The sequence below is a fragment of the Microtus oregoni genome, unplaced genomic scaffold (genome assembly GCF_018167655.1).
Source record: "Microtus oregoni isolate MIOR12 unplaced genomic scaffold, Mior012 000047F_ref0000412, whole genome shotgun sequence".
Classification (NCBI taxonomy): domain Eukaryota; kingdom Metazoa; phylum Chordata; class Mammalia; order Rodentia; family Cricetidae; genus Microtus; species Microtus oregoni.
The window spans coordinates 1,377,681-1,399,062 of NW_024543221.1; the positions used below are offsets into that span (position 1 = coordinate 1,377,681).

Genomic DNA, 21,382 nt, shown 5'->3' on the forward strand with positions numbered 1-21,382 from the left:
GAGTATTGGGGGTCGCTTATGTACACTATCATATCATCTGCAAATAACGAAAGTTTCACTTCTTCCTTTCCAATTCAAATCCCCTTGATCCCCTTGTGTTGTCTTATTGCTATTGCTAGAACTTCAAGTACTATATTGAAGAGGTATGGAGAGAGTGGACAGCCTTGTCGTGTTCCTGATTTTAGTGGGATGGCTTTGAGTTTCTCTCCGTTTAATCTGATGTTAGCTGTCGGCTTGCTGTATATAGCTTTTATTATATTTAGGTATGACCCTTGTATCCCTAATCTCTCCAATACTTTTATCATAAAGGGATGTTGAATTTTGTCAAATGCTTTTTCAGCATCTAATGAAACGATCATATGGTTTTTTGGAAATCAGTGTTTCGGTTTCTCAGGAATTTCGGGATCAACCTACCCCTGGACCCAGCAATACCACTCCTGGGAATATACCCAAGAGATGCCCTATCATATGACAAAAGCATTTGTTCAACTATGTTCATAGCAGCATTATTGGTAATAGCCAGAACCTGGAAACAACCTAGATGTCCTTCAACGGAAGAATGGATGAAGAAAGTGAGGAATATATACACATTAGAGTACTACGCTGCGGTAAAAAACAATGACTTCTCGAATTTTGCATGCAAATGGATGGAAATAGAAAACACTATACTGAGTGAGGTAACACAGACCCCAAAAGATGAACATGGGATGTACTCACTCATAATTGGTTTCTAGCCATAAATAAAGGTCACGGAGTCTATAATTGGTGAACCTAAAGAAGCTAAGTAAGAAGGGGAACCCAAGGAAAAACATAGTTATCCTCTTGGCTATGGGAAGTAGACAAAATTGCCGGGGAGAAAATTGGGATCTTGGGGGTGGGGTGGGATGGGGGTAAGGGGAGATGGGGAGAGAAAAGGGAGAAGGGGAGGATGGGGGGAACTTGGGGAAACAGGATGATTGGGATAAAGGAAGGTTGGATAGGGGAGCACGGAAGCACAATTCTTAGTTAAGGGAGCCACCTTAGGGTTGGCAAGAGACTTGAACCTAGAGTGGCTCCCAGGAGCCCAAGGCGATGTCCCCAGTTAGTTCCTTGGGCAGCTGAGGATAGGGAACCTGAAATGACCCTATCCTATAGCAATACTGACGAATATCTTGCATATCACCATAGAACCTTCATCTGGTGATGCATGGAGATAGAGACAGAGACCCACACTGGAGCACTGGACTGAGCTCCCAAGGTCCCAATGAGGAGCAGAAGGAAGAACATGAGCAAAGAAGTCGGGACCACGAGGGGTGCACCCACCCACTGAGACAATGGGGCTGATCTATTGGGAGCTCACCAAGGCCAGCTGGACTGTGACTGAAAAAGCATGGGATAAAACTGGACTCTCTGAACATGGCGAACAATGAGGGCTGATGAGAAGCCAAGGACAATGACACGGAGTTTTTTTTTTTTTTTTAAAGATTTATTTATTTATTTATTATGTATACAACATTCTGCCTCCATGTATGCCCACACACCAGAGGAGGGTGCCAGATCTCATTACAGATGGTTGTCAACCACCATGTGGTTGCTGGGAATTGAACTCAGGACCTCTGGAAGAGCAGACAGTGCTCTTAACCACTGAGCCATCTCTCCAGCCCCTGACACGGAGTTTTGATCCTACCTCATGTTCTGACTTTGTGGGAGCCTAGCCCGTTTGGATGTTCACCTTCCTAGACATGGATGGAGGGGGGGAGGACCTTGGACTTTCCACAGGGCAGGGAACCCTGACTGCTCTTTGGACTGGAGAGGGAGGGGGAGAGGAGTGGGGGGAGGGGGAGAAGGGTGGAAGGAGGGAGAGGGAAATGGGAGGCTGGGAGGAGGCAGAAACTTTTTTTTCCTTTTCTCAATAAAAAAAAATTTAAAAAAAAGAATGATAAATTGTGACTTATTGTTTTGTTTGTACTATTCTTGATTTAATTTGTATCATTTGATTAAAACAATCAATGACTGTTGAATAAAAGGTACAGCTTACTACATCCCTGGAAATTTAACAACTAGTTCTGGTGATCTGTGCATGCCAACATTAACACATCTCTAGCCAGGAAACAAAACAAAACAAAACAAAAAAACAAATCCAAACAGCCAAGGAAAGTAAGGACAGACTGTCCCTGAACTGTGGCTATCAGGACCTTTCACTGAAAGAAACCTGACACAACTGGTAGATCCATGAACAGCTTTGGCGGGGAATGCAAGCAAGTCTGCTCTAGGATCCTCAGAGAAGTCTTTAATTAAAACACTCCAGAGAAAAACATTAGATTGTACAATAGGATAGCAAAGTTCTTATCTGGAACCTTCAGTCTTATGATTTTATTTATTTTTTTATTTTTTTGGTTTTTTGAGACAGGGTTTCTCTGTAGCTTTGGTGCCGGTCCCGGAACTAGCTCTTGTAGACCAGGCTGGCCTCGAACTCCCAGAGATCCGCCTGCCTCTGCCTCCCGAGTGCTGGGATTAAAGGCGTGCGCCACCACCGCCCGGCCATGATTTCACATTTAAGATTAAGCAACTGATTCCTGTTTTTCCAGGGGATGCAATCTCTCCCCTGGTATGCTGTCTCTCCCTGGGAGGCAGAGATCAGTATTGGGTTAACAAAGTCATCCTAAACTTGGCCTAAGGAACAAAAAAAGCAAAAACACCAAAATATTTATTTCTGAAAAGAATTTAATATTTTAAAGTATAAATCAAACCAGTTTGCATAAAAAAATCAGAACTCTACTTTCTTACAGTTTACAGTTATAGTTCACAATATTGTTTTATGTGTACTTGAGAAGGCACATGAATTAGAGAAGCAGTCATTCTATAAGTTAAAAAATGTCAATCTGGATTTAGTTGTTCATTTTTGTATAAAACCCCAGTTCTTTTGCAATAATTGGTTTAGGAAATAGCTAGCATGTTTATCAACATACATAAGATAGTGCCAGTGAATGCTATGCAATCCTGAAATTATAGTTATAGATTTCATTTTAGAAGCTCAAATCCATTAGCACAAAATTCTTCAAAATATGAAGATGTCAAAAAGTTTAATGTCAATGGCCCCCTAATATATAATTCAAACACTTCAAAATGATGTCAAAATATGAGTTGAACTGATGCTTTGGACTTTTTTATGCCTAGGCCCATAAACTTCAACATCGGAATACCAAATAAGCCGTTAGCTCCCATGTATTTCTTACTATGAGAAACATCACAGAACTCCTATTTTCCTATAGTAGTATACCCAACATGAGGTGGTGATTTTCATGTAAGCTGTACTGGAGGATAAAGGAAAGACATGCAGAAGGGCCACAGAGTAACAAGAATAAGCTTCTGGTGGAAGTGTGGATGGGAAGGTTTCAGTTTTCTCTAAGGGGTTGGCCAATGGGAGTATATGGGCAACACAAATTGGACCTGCAGTAGTTCTTTATTTTCTTCTTCTTCTTTTTCTTCCTCTTCCTCCTCTTCTTCAACTTCCTCTTCTTCCTTTCCCTCTTTCTCTTCTCTTGTTTTTTGGGAGAGAGGTCACAAGGGTGGGCAGGCAGACTTGGGAGGACTGGGAAGTGAGTGTTATTGGGGTGCATGATGTGAAATTCCCAAATAATCAATAAAATATCATATTAAAAAAGCCCAAAGATGGTTAATCCTTTAGGAGAATTCACAGCAATTCAGCAAAGAATACAAAAAAAAAATTAAGCAGCACCTAAAGTAGCTGAATGAAAAAAGAAATCCCAGTATCTGATTATGTTCAAAGCCTTATGGAGAATGTTGCTGGCTTTATTTTTCCTAGAGCTAAACTGTTATTTCCCGGGTTTCTGCCCAGGCCCTCCTCTTTTCACACTCTCCTTTCTGTGCTACTTTTCAGTCTCCAGTTACCTCCTAGATGTCAGTGACCGCCCAAATCTACAGTTGGCTACTATGACTCTTTTAAGCATTGGCTGCATTTCTTCCAGATGATTACTTGACATTTCTATCTAGGTTTGCCAACGAAACCTTAGACTTGCTATAAAGTTACTCTCAGCACCCACTACTACAAGCCTCTGTCTTTGCTTGTCCTCGCTAAATTAATCACCCTAACTGGGTACTTCTAGGATTATCCATGCCATCTTCCTTACATTTTTATTTATTCACAGCTGTATTGTTTCTTTTTAAAAATCTTTTAAAGAACCAGCTTTCTTATTTAGAAATATTTGCTTATTGTTTTTAAGATATAATCTTCCTAAAGTATTCAGGCTGGCCTCAAACCCAAAATCCTCTTGCCTCAGCATCCTAAGTAATGTACCTGCCATACAGGTTTTGTAAAGTGTTCTGTCTTCCTGTTCTTTACTTTTCAAATCAGACCACTCCACAGCTGCCAGGGCTGCTTTCTTATCACACATATCTCGTTCTACCATCTCTTTCTTATCACACCTATCTCGTGGACCATCTCTTTCTTATCACACCTATCTCATGGACCATCTCTTTCTTATCATACATATCTCATGGACCATCTCTTTCTTATCACACCTATCTCGTGGACCATCTCTTTCTTATCATACATATCTCATGGACCATCTCTTTCTTATCACACCTATCTCGTGGACCATCTCTTTCTTATCATACATATCTCGTGGACCATCTCTTTCTTATCACACATATCTCGTTCTACCATCTCTTTCTTATCACACCTATCTCGTGTACCATCTCTTTCTTTAAAGCATTCTTCCTGTTTTTCACCCTTCCCCGAATAAAGATTATTCTCTAAGAATCATAAGACCCGTAGAGTCTAATACACTTGTTTCATCTTTCAATGGTGCTCAACTCATATTCTATAGTCTAGGCACTGAGCTTTTCAAATGCCATGTTCATGTACAAGTTTGACTATATTTTACATGAAAATGATGCCTGAAGCCAGCTCAGATTATCAAAATCTCTCAGGCTGAGCTAATGATCAAGAGCATTTGCACATAGTTTGGCCTAAAAATATGCAAATAGGTTTGTGCCCTTTGTTATTCTATAAATGTCTAGAAAGATGTGCCCATGCTATCTATCTCCGCATCCTCAGTACTTGGATACAGTAGTACAGACTTGACACATTATATAAAAGAGCTTTATAAGCCTGAGAGAAGAAAATATGGATCAGGGCCCTAACATTCTTGAAATTTACCTAACACATATTCAAAAGTTTCTAAGTACCTACTATGTGCTATCTGTACAATGGGAATGAGCCAATAGTAGATAAATTAATAGACTTTGTTTTGCCAGAAACCTACAGAGGCACACAGAACAAAGAGTGACCAAAGTTGTCTGGAAGAGTCAGAAAAAGATGGGATAAAAATTCACTACCCTTGAAACCAAGTCAAATAATAGATTCTCCCCCACTCAAAGAGATGAAATGGTAGGCACAGCTCTGCTTAAAAACAACCTTTCAGTAAACTCTGCTCATTACATAACTGGAATAATCACCTTACCTGCAACACATCTCAAAAACTATACTGAAAAGTTGGTACTGCAGACAAGATGAGAAATACTATGCACACATCAGAAAATTTGGTTTTCTATTCTGGCTCCACAGGAATTTTCAGTGAGACCACAGACACATCACTTACCTTCTGCACATGAAATGTTTATAGTATCTACTCAATCTACTCTGGAAGGCCTCCTAAAAAAGCAAACTAAATCAACAGAAAAGCACCCACTCAGGGGGCTCACCTGTATTCCTGAACACAGCCTCTGCTCTAGTGTACTATCTAGGTGAGCTGCATACTTGTGTTGAGGGGTGGGGCCATCTTTTCCTAGTGCAGAGGTCAGCTCTCCTCTAAGGGGCAGAGTCAGCTCTCCTGCAGTACTCAGCAAGGGGCTTGCTCAACATGGCATGGTTCCCTTAATCCCTGTGCTGACAAGGGCCCCAGACATGGATCTTGGCAGCAGCTCAGGCCCAGAGTCTCCATGTCCCAGATGCAGCACATGTCACCCAGATCAGTATGGCCCCTGCAGAAACATGGCCCTTGGACACCATCATTACCACCTAAGCAGATGAGAGAGCTGGCCAGGGTCTCAAGAGTGAGAGAACTATCCCCACCGATCACTAGCTGCATCACACTGTAGAGCAAACCCTGCACCTGCCAAGGCAACATACTAGTGCTGACCCTGCTGACATCAACACAGGAGAGCCAGCCCTGACGGCATGAGAGCAGGACAGCTGAGTACCCCCACTCCCGAGCCCAATATGCTCCCCATAGCAATCAGTAGAGAGGGTCCTGTACCTTGCCTGGCAAAATAGTAGAGTTGGCCCTGGTGGTATGAGTTTGGGTGACCTGAGAGCAGGAAAACTGGCCCTGCTCCTAAGTGCAGGCCACACTAGGTGAGCTAGTCTAGGCAGTGCTGGAGAGGGAAAAGCTGGAGAGCTGACCAATCCAACTACCACCCAGACACAGACAGGGCTATGAGTTGTCCCACCTCAATACCCACTGAATCTATGAACTAAGGAAGCATGTGAAGGAAGAACCTACAAATCCATGACACAGGACAACAACAGGATATCCAAGAGGAATCTCCAATGAGAGCCCATTATCGGTGGTGTAGCAGAAGCCATAGACTTTAGTCAAGTCTACAAGACTTAGTCAAGACTTTAGTCAAGACTTACAGCAATGAGCACTGGCAAGGAAAGAGGAACAGACGAAAGGGTAAATTGTGTGACTCAACGGGCCACACTACAGCTTCCACAAGATTCCCTCCCTCCCTCCCTCCTCTCATTTTGTTTGTTTTTGTTCCTTTGATTTGATTTCTTTTTTCTTTTAAATTTGGTTTGTTTTGGGAGGAGGTTGCAAGGCAGAGGGTGAATGAAAGGGGACAGAGATAAGCGGGATCAGAATGCATGATGTGAAATATACAAAGAATCAAGAGAAATTAAAAGAAATAAAAAAGTGATGGTAAACTCTTTATTATATATGGTTATTTCTGCTGAAAGCAGTATGACATTCTTACAAATGTATTTACCTTTAAACTTATTTTTTTACTTTATAAAGTGTTGGAGCCCTTGGACTGGAGTTACGGATGGTTGTAAACCATTAGGTAGGTGCTGGGAACAGAACCTGGACTCTCTCAAGAGCAGCCAGTCATTTAACCACTTATACTCTCCAGCCCCACATTCTTATACACTTAAAAATGAGATACCTACAGTATCTCTGCTAAAGGAAACACCTCTGCTAAAGGAAACAAAGATCAAGTTCTAAAAATTCACATACTTCTTTCAAACATTAGAGAGTCTCTCAAATACATGCTAAGAATGAATCAAAAAAACACTGGTAAAACATTAGGTGAGATATTCTGGGCAACCAAAAAGATGAAGTCGTCTATTCTCTAGATGCTTAGAGTTTAATGAGCTTTCAAGGAAGTTCTGATACTTATGGGGAGAGGACAGACTCTTCCTGCCTCCTTGCCTGCCTGCCTGCCTGCCTCCCTCCCTCCCTCCCTCTCTCTCTTCCTCCGCCCCTCCCTCCCTCCCTCCCTCCCTCCCTCCCTCCCTCCCTCCCTCCCGCTCTCTCTTCCTCCGCCCCTCCCTCCCTCTCTCTCTTCCTCCCCCTTCCTCCTTCTCTCTCTCTCTCTCTCTCTCTCTCTCTCTCTCTCTCTCACACACACACACACACACACACACAGACACACACACATTATGGGAAGGTGGAGAAGATAAACACCACCTCAAGTTATGGGTTATTTTATAAACAAATTATTCCACATATAACTAGTGAGTAAATTGTAAGTTAATACATAAATGGACAAAATACAACTGAGCAGTAAAGATTATAAGAGAGCTTAGATCATAACCAAAACATATCTGTAAAAACAAAATTACAGTGTCTCGCCTTACAACCAATTTTTCAGCCATACCTGAAAAGAAAAGTAACAAAAAAGAGAAATGTTGCCGGGCACTGGTGGTGCACGCCTTTAATCCCAGCATCTGGGAGGCAGAGACAGGCAGGTATCTGTGAGTTCGAGGCCATACTGGACTACAGAGTGAGTACAGTGCAGGCTCCAAAGCTTCAGAGAAATCTTCAACCAATCAAACAAACAAACAAAAATAGAAATGTTAGCTGGATTAGTGGCAGAAAGAGTACAAACAAGCCTTTTTTCCTATGATGTGAATTAGGAGAAACATAAAAAGCCCTAGGGACTGAAAAAAAAAAAAAAGAAAGAAAGAAACCCTTCCATTCCTAGGGTAATTAAGACTTTTTTTTTACTTATAATATACATAAAGATTTCTCAAAAGTCCTTATTAGAAAAGTTTGTATAATATTTTCAAATTAAGAAACAGTTTATGTGTTTTTAAACTGTTCTATATTATGGACTTAAAAATAAGTCAGTATCTCAGTGGGAAAATGTCTATACCAAACACAATGGTTCCTGGAATCATGTATATTTCAATTTATTTTCAAATCATGAACTCTAACCAAATTTATCAGCAATTTATAGACTGATATCAAGGCTTACCGTTTATTTGGATCCTTTATCAAGAGCCCTGAAAGCAATGATTTTGCATCTGAAGAGAGTGTTCGGGGAAATTTAATGTCTTCCATTAGTATTAGTTCAAAGAGTTTCTCATGATCCTGGTTGTAGAAAGGCAACCTCCCACACATCATTTCATACATGACAACACCCAGGCCCCACCAGTCTACTGCTCGGCCATAGTCATTATCTTCTAATACCTAGAAGTGAAACCAGCAAAATTATCATTATTGTTGTTCATCATCATCATCATCATCATCATCATCATCATCATCATCATCATCATCATCATCCACTCTCACTATAGTGGCCTAGGCTGGCCTGGAACTTCCTATGGAGGCTAAACTGGCCTCAAATTCATAGAGATCTGTTTTCTGCCTCTGGAGTGCCATGCCTAGTCCATGTACATTAACGGTTAAAGTATCATTCAAACGAAGTAAATTCTATATGAAAACAAAAAACCCTTCAATTACTTATATAAAACAGTTAACATAAATTCAGTAACACTCAATGTACAAAAAGCAAAAGTCATAAAGATTTTCTAAAATGAATTTGAAGTATATCCAAATCTACATAACAAAACGAAAACCATCAGCTAGTATGTTTGCTTATTTTCTTTTAGGTCTACTGCATTTCACACTCTGAGTCCTTCCAACAACTTAAAAAAAAAATTAGGCCATGCTGGTGACAGATCACATATTGTGCACTGTACATTTTACTTTAAGAAGTAAGTTTAAAACAAGAAAGAAAACGGGGTGGAAAACTGGCTCTGTGGCTAAGAGTGCTTAGAAGAGGTGGGTTCCAGTACCAGAATCCACCTGTTGACTCACAAAAATCTGTACCTCCAGTTTAAAGGGGTTAGACATCCTCCTCTTTGAGCATCTGGTGGCCATGATGCTGTGCATGCGCGCGCACGCACACACACACACACACACACACACACAGATAGACATGCAAAACATTTATACACACAAAATCTAAAAAAAAAAATTTAAAGACAATAATACAAATCAAACAGTGAAAGATGAAAACACCAAACAATTTAAAGGATGATAGTATAGAATGTGGCTGTAAAACAATAAATATGACAACTTATGGGATCCCTTATATGTTTAAAGACTTTCAGAAAATAGTGAAGGAAATGAGTAACCGTATTTACTGCTCTGAAATATAAGCTTTTTTATATCTGAAGCCTCAGAAACAACAAACTTTAGCCAGGTGTGGTGGCACAGCACTCAAGAGGCAGAGACAGTGGATCTCTGGCATACAAAGTAAGTTCTAGAACAGCCAGGGCTACAAAGTGAAACCCTGTCTCAAAAAGAAAGAGAGATAGAAAGAGAGAGAGAGAGAGAGACAGAGACAAAGACAGAGACAGAGAGAAGCTACGGAATCTTTGTGGTATATGTCCATATGTATATATAAGATGCAAAAACAATTTAGTTATGGAACAAAGATATCACTTGGCTACATTTAAAACACTCTCTTCAAATCCAAACACGGCCACTTACTTGCGCACTGACCCCAGCATGGAACTGTAACGGGAGAGCCCAAGGCCTTGTGCAAGGTAGGTAGGCCATGTGTTCTACCACTAAGTTATACCCTCACCGCAAATGTGACTCTTATTCAATAGAATATTCCTCACGTAGAGACAACGTCCAGTACTTTATTTAGATAACTACATTTGAATTAATATTAAACTTCAGTTTATCTGACCCTTTCAAGCTTTGAGAAAACCTGATCTAGAATACGATTTACATCAACTAGAAAATTCTTATTTTGAATTAATCAAATGCTTTATTGAATTTTATGTATTTCTGATAGTTACATTAGAGTTAACTACTACAAAGGGCATTTGAGCAGAATGATTTAAAGATGAAGGGCAGAATGTAAAACTTCAACCATATAGTTGTTTTATTGTCAAAGAAATCAAGAAAATCATCTGTAACTTAAGATCAAAAGCCTGGTTACTGTAACTAAAGAAAATATTTTCTGAAAGAGAAACTTTAGTTTTTTAATAGACAAAACATTCAAACTCGATGTATCTGAGTAAGTAATATGGGAACAAACAGAATACAAAGAATAGCTTCAGGAAGCATATGGAATTTTTTATTTCTTAAAATATATTATGGACCTTTTAAAGTAACAGTGACTATCTCAAAGTTCACAGTGGAGTGCGTAGTTTTCTAGGCCTTTATCTTTATCTAACTGAGACAGAATTTTACCAAATAACAAAACGAAACAAAAGCCTAACTAATCTCTAACTGGATTCCTACAATACCAACAAAACAGTGGCATACATGAAAAGGAGCCAAATGTGGTTTTTAACCTCTTTTTTCATAAAACCATAAAAAGCATAAAGCTGGATTAACTGCCTTCTGAACCCACATTTCACCAGCCGGGTTCTCATCCCCAGCTGGCAAAACTGGCAATCCTTTATTTCTGTTTAAATACCTGGTTTTCAGCCAGAAGGGCAGGAGTACATAAAAAGAGGGTTTCATTTGGAAGAGAATAGCAACTGAAAACCAAAACTACATTGTAAGAAAGAACTGTTAGATAAAATGTAATACATTTTATTTACTTTTTAAAATAAACACATTCTTAATATAGGTGGTTTTGCATCTGACACATGGACCTTCACTGACATACAGATACATGATAACGTAATTGGAACTGTTTGCTGTATCTCTTTGTGGTCAACAATCCTGATATAATGAATTGTATTACGGACATGCAGACTTTAGCATTGCTAGGAATGCACTCTAACAACCCAGCCACACTCTTAAGAACCTTTGCTATGAACAACAAAGAAATATTTTATGTAAGTTGTGAAGTGAAATGTTCAAGAAATCAAGATAAAAATGACTGTTACATGCTACACAGACACAATGTGAAACATACTCTACTATTCATATTATATATTTTCTCTCAAATTTCCAAATGAAATTAATTATTCTAAACATAAGTATTTTATATTATTTTTGGGAAAAAAGTTTTTCTTCTTTATTCAAACTCCTTTTTCTAAAATTCTAGTAGTGCACTTTTTAAGGCAATTGTTAAAAATCTCTCTGTTCTCTTCAAATGATGGCTTTTCTGTAGCAAACCAGCTCATCAATTTCATGGTCACTGTGAAACTGCTAAGGGTATGAAAGACAGTGGTCTAAAAGCACAGTAAGAGGGAAGTATACTTCAGCCCCATTCAACCTACTCTATCACCTTATTAGGCTATAATTGCAGATCAGAACATATTCTGATAAGACGTCAGTTAAAAAAAATTGATCTTGGTGAAATGACCCAAGTACGCCTTACCTTAAAATGACACAGATTTTTACCTCAGCAAGGGTGCAGACATTTAGTGCTGCCTTCCATCCTAATGCCCTTTGTAATTTTAGATGTAGCCTGTCCACTCAAAACAATTTCCACAAAAACAAGAGACAAAAGAAAATGTACTAAGAGAAAAAGTATATGCCATTAAGTGAGGAGAGACCACGTAAAATCAAAAGTCAAACAGCACAAACTCCAAGAAACAGGCTGGGTTTCAATTTTCCTACCAGAACCCAGAAATTGCTTTACTCTCAGACATAATAAAACCTAATATTCAAGCATATTAAAGCAGGCATAAGTTAACACAAAACATTTGTTAACAGCTGATGAAAATACTTACACTTATTTTTTAAAAATGGTAGGTAAATGAAAAACAATTTTAAATTGACAAATAAGCTCTTAAACAGTAATTTAAAGATATTTAAAAATTGTGTATTTCAAAGTGACATTATCAAGTAAATGCTTCCAACATTAACATAATAGGCATTTTCAAAAACATTTTATTTCCAGTATTATTTTACCAAATAAGATTTACTGTAAGTAAAGGGATACCTTTCTCAGTTTGCTAGTCAGACCAAACAATGCACCCAAGACTACCAATTATAAGGAGACGATGTATGCCCTGGAGTGGCTTGCTGCTCAATCAATAATCCTGACAGAACAGATGGGAGAAAAATCAAACATCTAAACAAACTGTCTACACACCTATGTTGTGAAAGTAAACTGTGAACTTGGATGAACCAATTTACCACTTTTTCAAATTTTTTCTTTGGTAACCCCACATTTCAGGTAACTGATATATATGTTATATAAAAACATCAAAATATATACTTCATCACTTCTAAAGGTTATTTCTCTATTCCTCACATCATTTGATATTTTATCAAATTGGCACTTGATAAAAAAATGACAAAAGTTTTCTTATTCAGCTTTTAAGAGTACAGTTTCAAGAAGTAATAATAATAATTTATAATTCATAAAATTCTGAGATTCATGGTTTGTCAATATTTTTCATATTACTATTTTAAATAACATTTTCTATTTAATGCCAACTGCTCTAACTCTTAATGTGGCATCCATAAATGTCATGCTATTGCTCTAAGTTTTATGTTACCTCCTAGCAGTCTACAAATGCCTAAAGGCAACTAACATCACAAATTCAAAAGCAAACCAAAGTCAGATTAGGAAAATCCCTCAAGACAAAAGCCAGGTGTATAAATATCAGGAACTAAATCATACATACACATATCTTCCTATAGTTCTCTACTGCTTCTTTAATGGCAAAACAACAAACATTAATGAATTCTAAGAAACTGTGTCATTGTAAGTCAAGTAAAAATAGGCATCATTAGAAAATTTACAATTAAACCTTGGACTTCATCTAAAAACATACCAAATTTTCTGATTCATCAAATTAAAAAGAAGCTTATGTGGGATTTAGCTAGCAAAACAAACAAACAAAAACCCTCCCAAATTAGTAAAAAGCACTAGCTGTAAAAGTTAAGGGGCACTTATTCTATTTGACTTCATGTTTAAACATATCCAGTTATGTGACTTTGGGATGACTGTTAACGTCACCCATAATAGGACCATAGTAAAGACATAAATTTAATCAAGTAACAAGCCAACTCATCTGATAGAGATTCTTAAATATAAATTCTAACTATCAAGCAGACAACAACCAGAACTAATTACTATGCCCCTGATGGGACTTAAAAGTATTTAACTTCCTGGTAATACTAGTGATGACATCTTTCCAGACTGTCAGAAAAAGGAAGTTTTAAAATAACACTTATTCACAAGGCTCTGTAGTATAAAACAATTTCATAACTTTTCGGGATATAGAAAAAACCTGTTCAAGGACTACGCTGAACGTAACTGTGCACACTACTATTTCTGCCTGCAGATTAAAGATGCAAGCACACGTAACTGGCCGCACTCATCTCCCACCCAGAGTTCCCAAAGATGATACTGGAAGAGTCGGCCAGATATCCTGTCCCTTCACCTACACTGCCTCACACTCATCTTTTCCATGTTCCTACTTACTTCTTAGGAAGTTAATGTATATTTCTGATTTTAAAATTTAATGTAGTTAATTTTCATTTGTACTATGATTTATTACAATAAAACAGATTTCTTTACCAAAAGTTATCAATTTTCAGAAGGATTTCATGTATTCTCAATACTTCATATCAGATATTAGACATCAAAAGAAAAATATACAGAATTCTAATGTATTCTACTTTTGGTAACTTCTTTACCAAAAGTTATCATTTTTCAGAAGCATTTCATATATTCTCAATACTTCATATCAGATATTAGACATCAAAAGAAAAATATACAGAATTCTAATGTATTCTACTTTTGGTAACTTCCTTACCAAAAGTTATCATTTTTCAGAAGCATTTCATATATTCTCAATACTTCATATCAGATATTAGGCATCAAAAGAAAAATATACAGAATTCTAATAACCAAATGTTTTGGAAATGGGCTCTGAGAACTAAAAAGAGTGAATTTAAAACTACATTTTAGTCAGTAGGGGGGAAAATGTACTTTATACACTTAGAAAAATAAAATTTCCTATTTCAATTTTCAAAAATAACCACAGCTAGATATCATACATTTCTCAAAAATCAAGTCATTTCAGAATCTCTGTGGTTTTTTTAGTTGGTTATCAAATAGTTTTATTTTTACACTATTACAGAAGTGCATTTCTCTGGGTTCCCCAAACCACCTTCCTCAACCTTGCCCATCTGTCACCATCTGCTTCTTTTTAGCATGTACTTTTTGTGTGATCACATAAGCATGTGAAAAATAACTAACATTCAGATGATTATCTGCTGGTACATTTGAGGACTGGGCACAATAAAAGTGAACTGCCAAAACGCACTTAACACTTTTAATTTTGTTGGGTCTTGCATGTAAGCTACATTTGATTTTCAAACTGTTTTACAGTTGGAAAGTTGAGCAGGTACTGCTAACTCAAGAGCAAAGCTGAGACTCCAAATAATTAGCACTGCATAAAATCATCTGGATTTAATAGGATCCAAACTAAATAATGAAATTTAAAAAATTATATGTGATTTCTATTTTCTTTTATAATTTATAGGTGTTTAAACCCAGCACAGACTACAAAAACAGAATCCTCTCAAGACATCTTATGGTCTATAATTTTCTAATGGATTGGTTTTATTTCCTTGGACTACAACAAGAAAAATGAACTCACTTAAAGCTGTACATATCAATGACTTTCCAGAGACGCTACACAATGCGAAGTCTAGTTTACAGTTTGTCAGAGCCTAATCTATATAATCTCCTCAAAGATTATCTTCCTATCAGAGAACTGCCACTAAAGGAATTATACTGTAAATGTCATTATTCATCAAAAAAGGTTAAGAGAAAATACCTATTTAGGTATTCATATTTCAATTAATAGTATTTTATCTAGAAAATTGCCTTTTCTCACCAACCCCGCAACTGACAAAAGTCTGATCTCCAAAATATATAAAGAAATCAAGAAACTAGACCGTAAAAGGCTAATCAACCCAATTATAAAATGGGGCAGTGAGCTGAACAGAGAATTCTCAACAGAAGAACTTCAAATGGCCAAAAGACACTTAAGGTCATGCTCAACTTCCTTAGCGATCAGGGAAATGCAAATCAAGACAACTTTAAGATACCATCTTACACCTGTCAGAATGGCTAAAATAAAAAACACCAATGACAGCCTTTGTTGGAGAGGTTGTGGAGAAAGGGGTACACTCACCCATTGCTGGTGGGAATGCAAACTTGTGCAACCACTCTGGAAAGCAGTGTTTCGGTTTATCAGGAAATTCGGGATCAACCTACCCCTGGATCCAGCAATACCACTCTTGGGAATATACCCAAGAGATGCCCGATCATATGACAAAAGCATTTGTTCAACTATGTTTATAGCAGTATTATTTGTAATAGCCAGAACCTGGAAACAACCTAGATGCCCTTCAACGGAAGAATGGATGAAGAAAGTGTGGAATGTATACACATTAGAGTACTACGCTGCGGTAAAAAACAAGGACTTCTTGAATTTTGCATACAAATGGATGGAAATAGAAAACACTATCCTGAGTGAGGTAAGCCAGACCCAAAAAGAGGAACATGGGATGTACTCACCCATATTTGGTTTCTAGCCATAAATAAAGGACATTGAGCTTATAATTCATGTTCCTAGAGAAGCTAAATAAGAAGGTGAATCCAAAGACAAACACATAGGCATCCTCATGAATATTAACCTTCATCAGGCGATGAAAGGAGACAGAGACAGAGACCCACATGGGAGCACGGGACAGAAATCTCAAGGTCCAAATCAGGAGCAGAAGGAGACGGAGCATGAGCAAGGAACTCAGGACCACGAGGGGTGCACCCACACACTGAGACGATGGGGATGTTCTATCGGGAACTCACCAAGGCCAGCTGGCCTAGGTCTGAAAAAGCATGGGATAAATCTGGACTAGCTGAACATAGCGGACAATGAGGAATACTGAGAACTCAAGAACAATGGCAGTGGGTTTTTGATCCTACTGCACGTACTGGCTTTAGGGGAGCCTAGGCAGTTTGGATGCTCACCTTACTAGACCTGGATAGAGGTGGGCGGTCCTTGGGCTTCCCACAGGTCAGGGAACCCTGATTGCTCTTTGAGCAGATGAGGGAGGGGGACTTGATTGGGGGGGGGGGGGAAATGGGAAGCGGTTGCGGGGAGGAGGCAGAAATCCTTAATAAAGAAAGAAAGAAAGAAAGAAAGAAAGAAAGAAAGAAAGAAAGAAAATTGCCTTTTCAGGTGTTATTTACCAAATAATAATAATAATCAGAGTCCATTTAAATATAAGCATTTCCCTAAATGTGCTGTAGGTCTGATATAAAGGGCATTTAATAAACTGGCATTAGATGACTTCTCATATGTATTTTGAGGAATCTTTGGTGTTCACACAATCCAATTTTAAATAGCAATCACTACAATCAGATAGAAATAACTGAAAAGAAGAGCATGCAGGTTGAAAGGAAGGCTGCTGCATGATGCCCACAATCTGTACAGAGAGTGCTCAAAGAGCAGAAGTGAGAACACCAACGGGATTCTTGCACAAGAGCAGCAAGAAAAGATCAGCAGGGTGCAGCATAGAAATGAAAGGTTCGAAACACGGTAGACACTCGCTATCTGGAAGTAAAGAGAAAGGCTAGTTTCAGCATGAGATAGTCTCTCTCTAGCTGACCATGTAAATCCCTCTGTATTACACCCCTGGCTTACAATTCACAGGTAGTCCTTTACCCAAGGGATTCCAAGGGAGTTCCTTTGCATTGCAACCACTAGCCACATGTCCATCCTCGCTCCCTTCCTATTCTGTGTTAGGGTCCCTATGCCACACTCCCCAGGAGGGCTTATTTGGTCCTCCACTGTTATATGCAACTGTAGATGTTATTTTCCTGAGCAGCAACCTGTATTAACTATACTCTATCGCTTTAGTAAACCAAAAGATAATTGAAGAAAATCATTTCCTAGTTTTTCTGTATACCTAGCACCTACCGTAAAGCCTAAAAGCTTGTTAAGTATTCAGTGTTTCTTTACTCCACAAATAGATATCATTCAATGACATGGCACAAATTGATGACTAGAATATGAAAGTACATTTTTATGTCTTAGGTAACGTCAATATATTCCAAGATATTCCGATTTAACAAAAATGTAGTAAAAGATATAGATATTTAGGACACATAATTTAAATTACTTGAAAATCTGGTGGTTTCAAAGTTTGTCATCTACAAAAAAAGAACTTCAATGACCACTTTTTTCTATAAATGTGTCAAAATTTAAATTAATAAAATATCTGTATCAATCATAGATGGAAAAGCAAATTGCTTTTTAAAGGCTCTAATTCTTTAAAAAGATATGCAGGAATTAACCAGGGGATGGCTCAGGAGGTAAAAAGTGCTTGCTGAAAAGTTGACAAAATTGAGTTTGATTCCCAGGTCCCATATGGTATAAAGAGAGAGTGAGTGTCTGAAGGCTGTCCACTGACTGCCACGTGCATATGCCAGCCCATGCACACACACGCATAAATGCACAACAATAAAATAAAAATACTAAATATGTAGAATGACTACTTAATTTTTTTTAAAGAAACATGGTTTCTGGAGTAGAAACAAGTCTCTTTACAGTCAGTTCTTGGTTTTGTCTTTCAGTTGATGTCTCCACAGAAAACAGTATTTTTTTTTTTGTTTCTTAGAAGATCATCTGCTTCTCAAATGAGACATATTTATCTTCTCCAGAATAATTTCTCCTAATTGTGACATAACTAATTTTGGTATTCCAAATCACAAATGTATAGCAAAGGCAACTGAACCACAAAAACAAAGAATTTATTTCCCTGACTCCCACAAAAACAAAAGTAATACAGAAAATATGATCTTATATTTGAATAAACAAAACATAATTTCTAAAATTTCATTTCTTTCACAAAAACAGAATTTTAAACTTTAGCCTCTATAACAGAGAAAATTACATGTTTGGCTAGACAACAATACTTGGAAATGTACTATATTTTAAGTATTAGCACTTATTTATAATTACTAGGTCTTTTGAAATGCTAATTGAACTCCTAGTTTAAAAAACTAATACTGTATGGCAACATGCTAATAAATACATAATTTATTCTAATTTCTAATTTCTTCTGATTACCGTTTCCTGTCGGGCCATCATTCATATAATTGAAGATAAGAAGGTAGGCTTTGTGGTCTAGCAACCCTAATTAGAATCCCGGTCCTCCCGGGAAGTGCAGAGGAGTAATATGACCAAAATATATTATTTACATAGATGACACTCTCGAAGAATAAATACGTTTATGACACTCTCGAGGAATAAATACGTTTTTTGTTTTTTAAAAAACCCTGAATTATTTACCCCACAATACCCCCACAGCGATCCTCCTGGGAAGTACAGAGGAGTAATATGAACAAAATATATTATTTACATAGATGACACTCTCAAAGAATAAAGACGTTTTTTGTTTTTTAAAGAACCCTGAATTACTGTTTGCCCCACAATACCCCCCCAGCTGGGTTCAGATTACTAAAATAAAAAATGAGTTTCACTACATTTCGCATGGTATTCAAATGTCACAGGGACAGAGTGATGATTAATAACAGAAATCCTACTCATCAAAGAAAGAGTCCTTCATCTTTAACATCAGCTACACTGTTTTTCCTGCACTCTAAGGGGGTGGGGCCATTGATACAGCTCCCACCTCTTCTGACTACTCCGTGTACTCCTTCCTCTTCCTCTGTGTTGGGTTCCTCCTTCTTAGTACTCATGTATCTGAGCAAACATCCCTTGTGTAGCCATCAATCTGTGAAAGATTTTGTTACCCAAATGTATCTGCAGTAACTCCACCTCACATGCTCCTCTGTAATGGGTGGTATAATCTATATATGTACTGTTTGAGTCTGTGAGTGTTTACAACAGCTTCAATGAATAAACATATGACAAAAGTGATGTGGATCCTTTGAAAATAGGGCAAAAAATGAGATGACACACAAATGATCTTAGGAGCATTTTCCTTAACAGCCAAAATTTGTACAATGTGGGTGAAACTCAAAGACAATTTGCTAAGGGAAGAGCAAGACATAGAAGGCGTCATATCATGTAATTTTATTTACATGAAATGTTGAAAAAGTTACAAGGAGAACCTAGAGAGAAAGGATGAGAAACTAATGAGAAACTAATACACACACACACACACACACACACACACACACACACACTTTCTGTCCTATAGAAGGAGTTCCTTGAGAGCAGTCATTTTCTATCTTTCTCCTACACTGGCACATCACACACACACACAAAATCCTCAAAACAGAGCAGAAACACAATAGATTCTTAAATAAACTATTGATCACCTCATGGATTGGGAGCCTCCTCCTCCTCCTTTCTTGTGAGCCACAAAATATAAGTGATTTTTTTCATTTTCCAAAAAAAAACCCCAATTTCCAGTAGTTAAGCATGAACACCAACAAGTACTATAATCACTGCTGCTTCATAAATTCCAAGATTGTTTAAAAAACTATAAAATGCTTATTGAATTATTCAATTATTCTATTTTCATAAGCAAAGTAAAATATAAAGAAATAAGACAAAATAAAATATATAGGCAAGAAAAAATGATTTAATCTACTTTACTAAAACCATTACAAACTTTAACATATTAAAAACTTTATTACAAACCACAAAACTTAATTTCCACATCTGTAGCCTGAAAATACTTCATTAAATGAGTTAAAGGCAAAATAAATTCTGAATAAAATCTTGTTTTTTTTTTTTTTTAAAGTAGGGAGTACTGCAATTTGAAAAAAAAAATGTTTCCTCTTGAGAAACACTAGTGCTATTGTTCCTTTAAATAGAATTTAGGCCTACCTCTGGTGCCAGATATTCTGGGGTACCACAGAATGTCTTCATGGTGGCTGCATCTGTGATTCCTTCTTTGCAAAGTCCAAAATCTGTAATTTTTATATGGCCATCTTTATCCAGCATCAAATTCTCCAACTGTGTAAAAACAGCATAAATCATTCTGTAAGTTTCAACATGAGAACAGTTTTAGAAAATGATTAATAAAGTACTAGAAAGAGACACGGGTATATTTAATGGAGTTGTCAGGCCTTGCAAGTCCTATAACTTCACATGTAAAATGAAGGATCTTTTATCAAACATTTGTTGTGAAAAAATTACTGACTTTAACATCAGTGGAAAAAGGAGCATAGCCTTAAGAACCATTTCTGATTAAGTTCTATTGATAAAAGACATCAGAATACATCTCAGTAAGCAACATCAATACTTTGTACTGTAAAGTATTTACACAAACCAAGTTTCATATCATTTACTGTCAGTTTCAATATTCCCTTGACAGTTAGCATACTGTTTTATGCTTACAGAAACATTCTTTTGATAGATTGAGTTTTCTAAGAGAATTCCTTTTGTAGTTCTTATTTAAAAAATCCCAACTCTTTTAAACATAAAAAGAAAAAGAATATCAAAGTGAAACATGCTATAAAGCTGGAGTCTCTGAACTCAACTTTAATTGATAGGTAACAAAGAGAATTGTAAAGATTTAACCTTTCACAAAAATCATACATCTCAAGTTAATGAGATGCTCAGGGAACAAGAAATTTTGGCAAAGCCAACACAATTAAGAATACCAGTGTAGTTGACCCTCCTACTCAAACATCAGCTATAGTATCATCACATGGAGATCTGTGTGGATTGAGATATGATCATACAGCTGCATACAGAATACAAAGTGTGAAAAGCACCTTAACAAGGTGCAGAATACTTAACTTTTATTTAAGGAGTAGATAACCTTAATATGGCATTCAAAGTATTTTTCAGAACTCTGAAGTTAATGTGAAACAGAGAATGCCACATATTAACATAGGTAGGTTAGATACAAGTTATACAAATATGTACACAACATCTGCAATATGGTCATGCTTTATATAATCAAAAATGTAAGTGAGCAAGTTATGTTCAAAGCAGAAA

At 37.3% G+C, this 21,382-nt stretch overlaps 1 protein-coding gene across 4 annotated transcripts in view; it reads right to left on the reverse strand.

Moving 5' to 3' along the window:
- The window catches only part of Akt3 (AKT serine/threonine kinase 3), a 248,082-nt gene that overhangs the window by 30,316 nt on the left and 196,384 nt on the right, over positions 1–21,382 (reverse strand). For all 4 annotated transcript variants that reach the window (XM_041635417.1, XM_041635418.1, XM_041635416.1 and 1 more), the window contains 2 exons: positions 20,264–20,392; positions 8,485–8,699 (listed from right to left, as the gene is read on the reverse strand). In XM_041635417.1, coding sequence (XP_041491351.1) covers positions 8,485–8,699; positions 20,264–20,392 — 344 coding nt within the window. The remainder of the gene's footprint in view (positions 1–8,484; positions 8,700–20,263; positions 20,393–21,382) is intronic.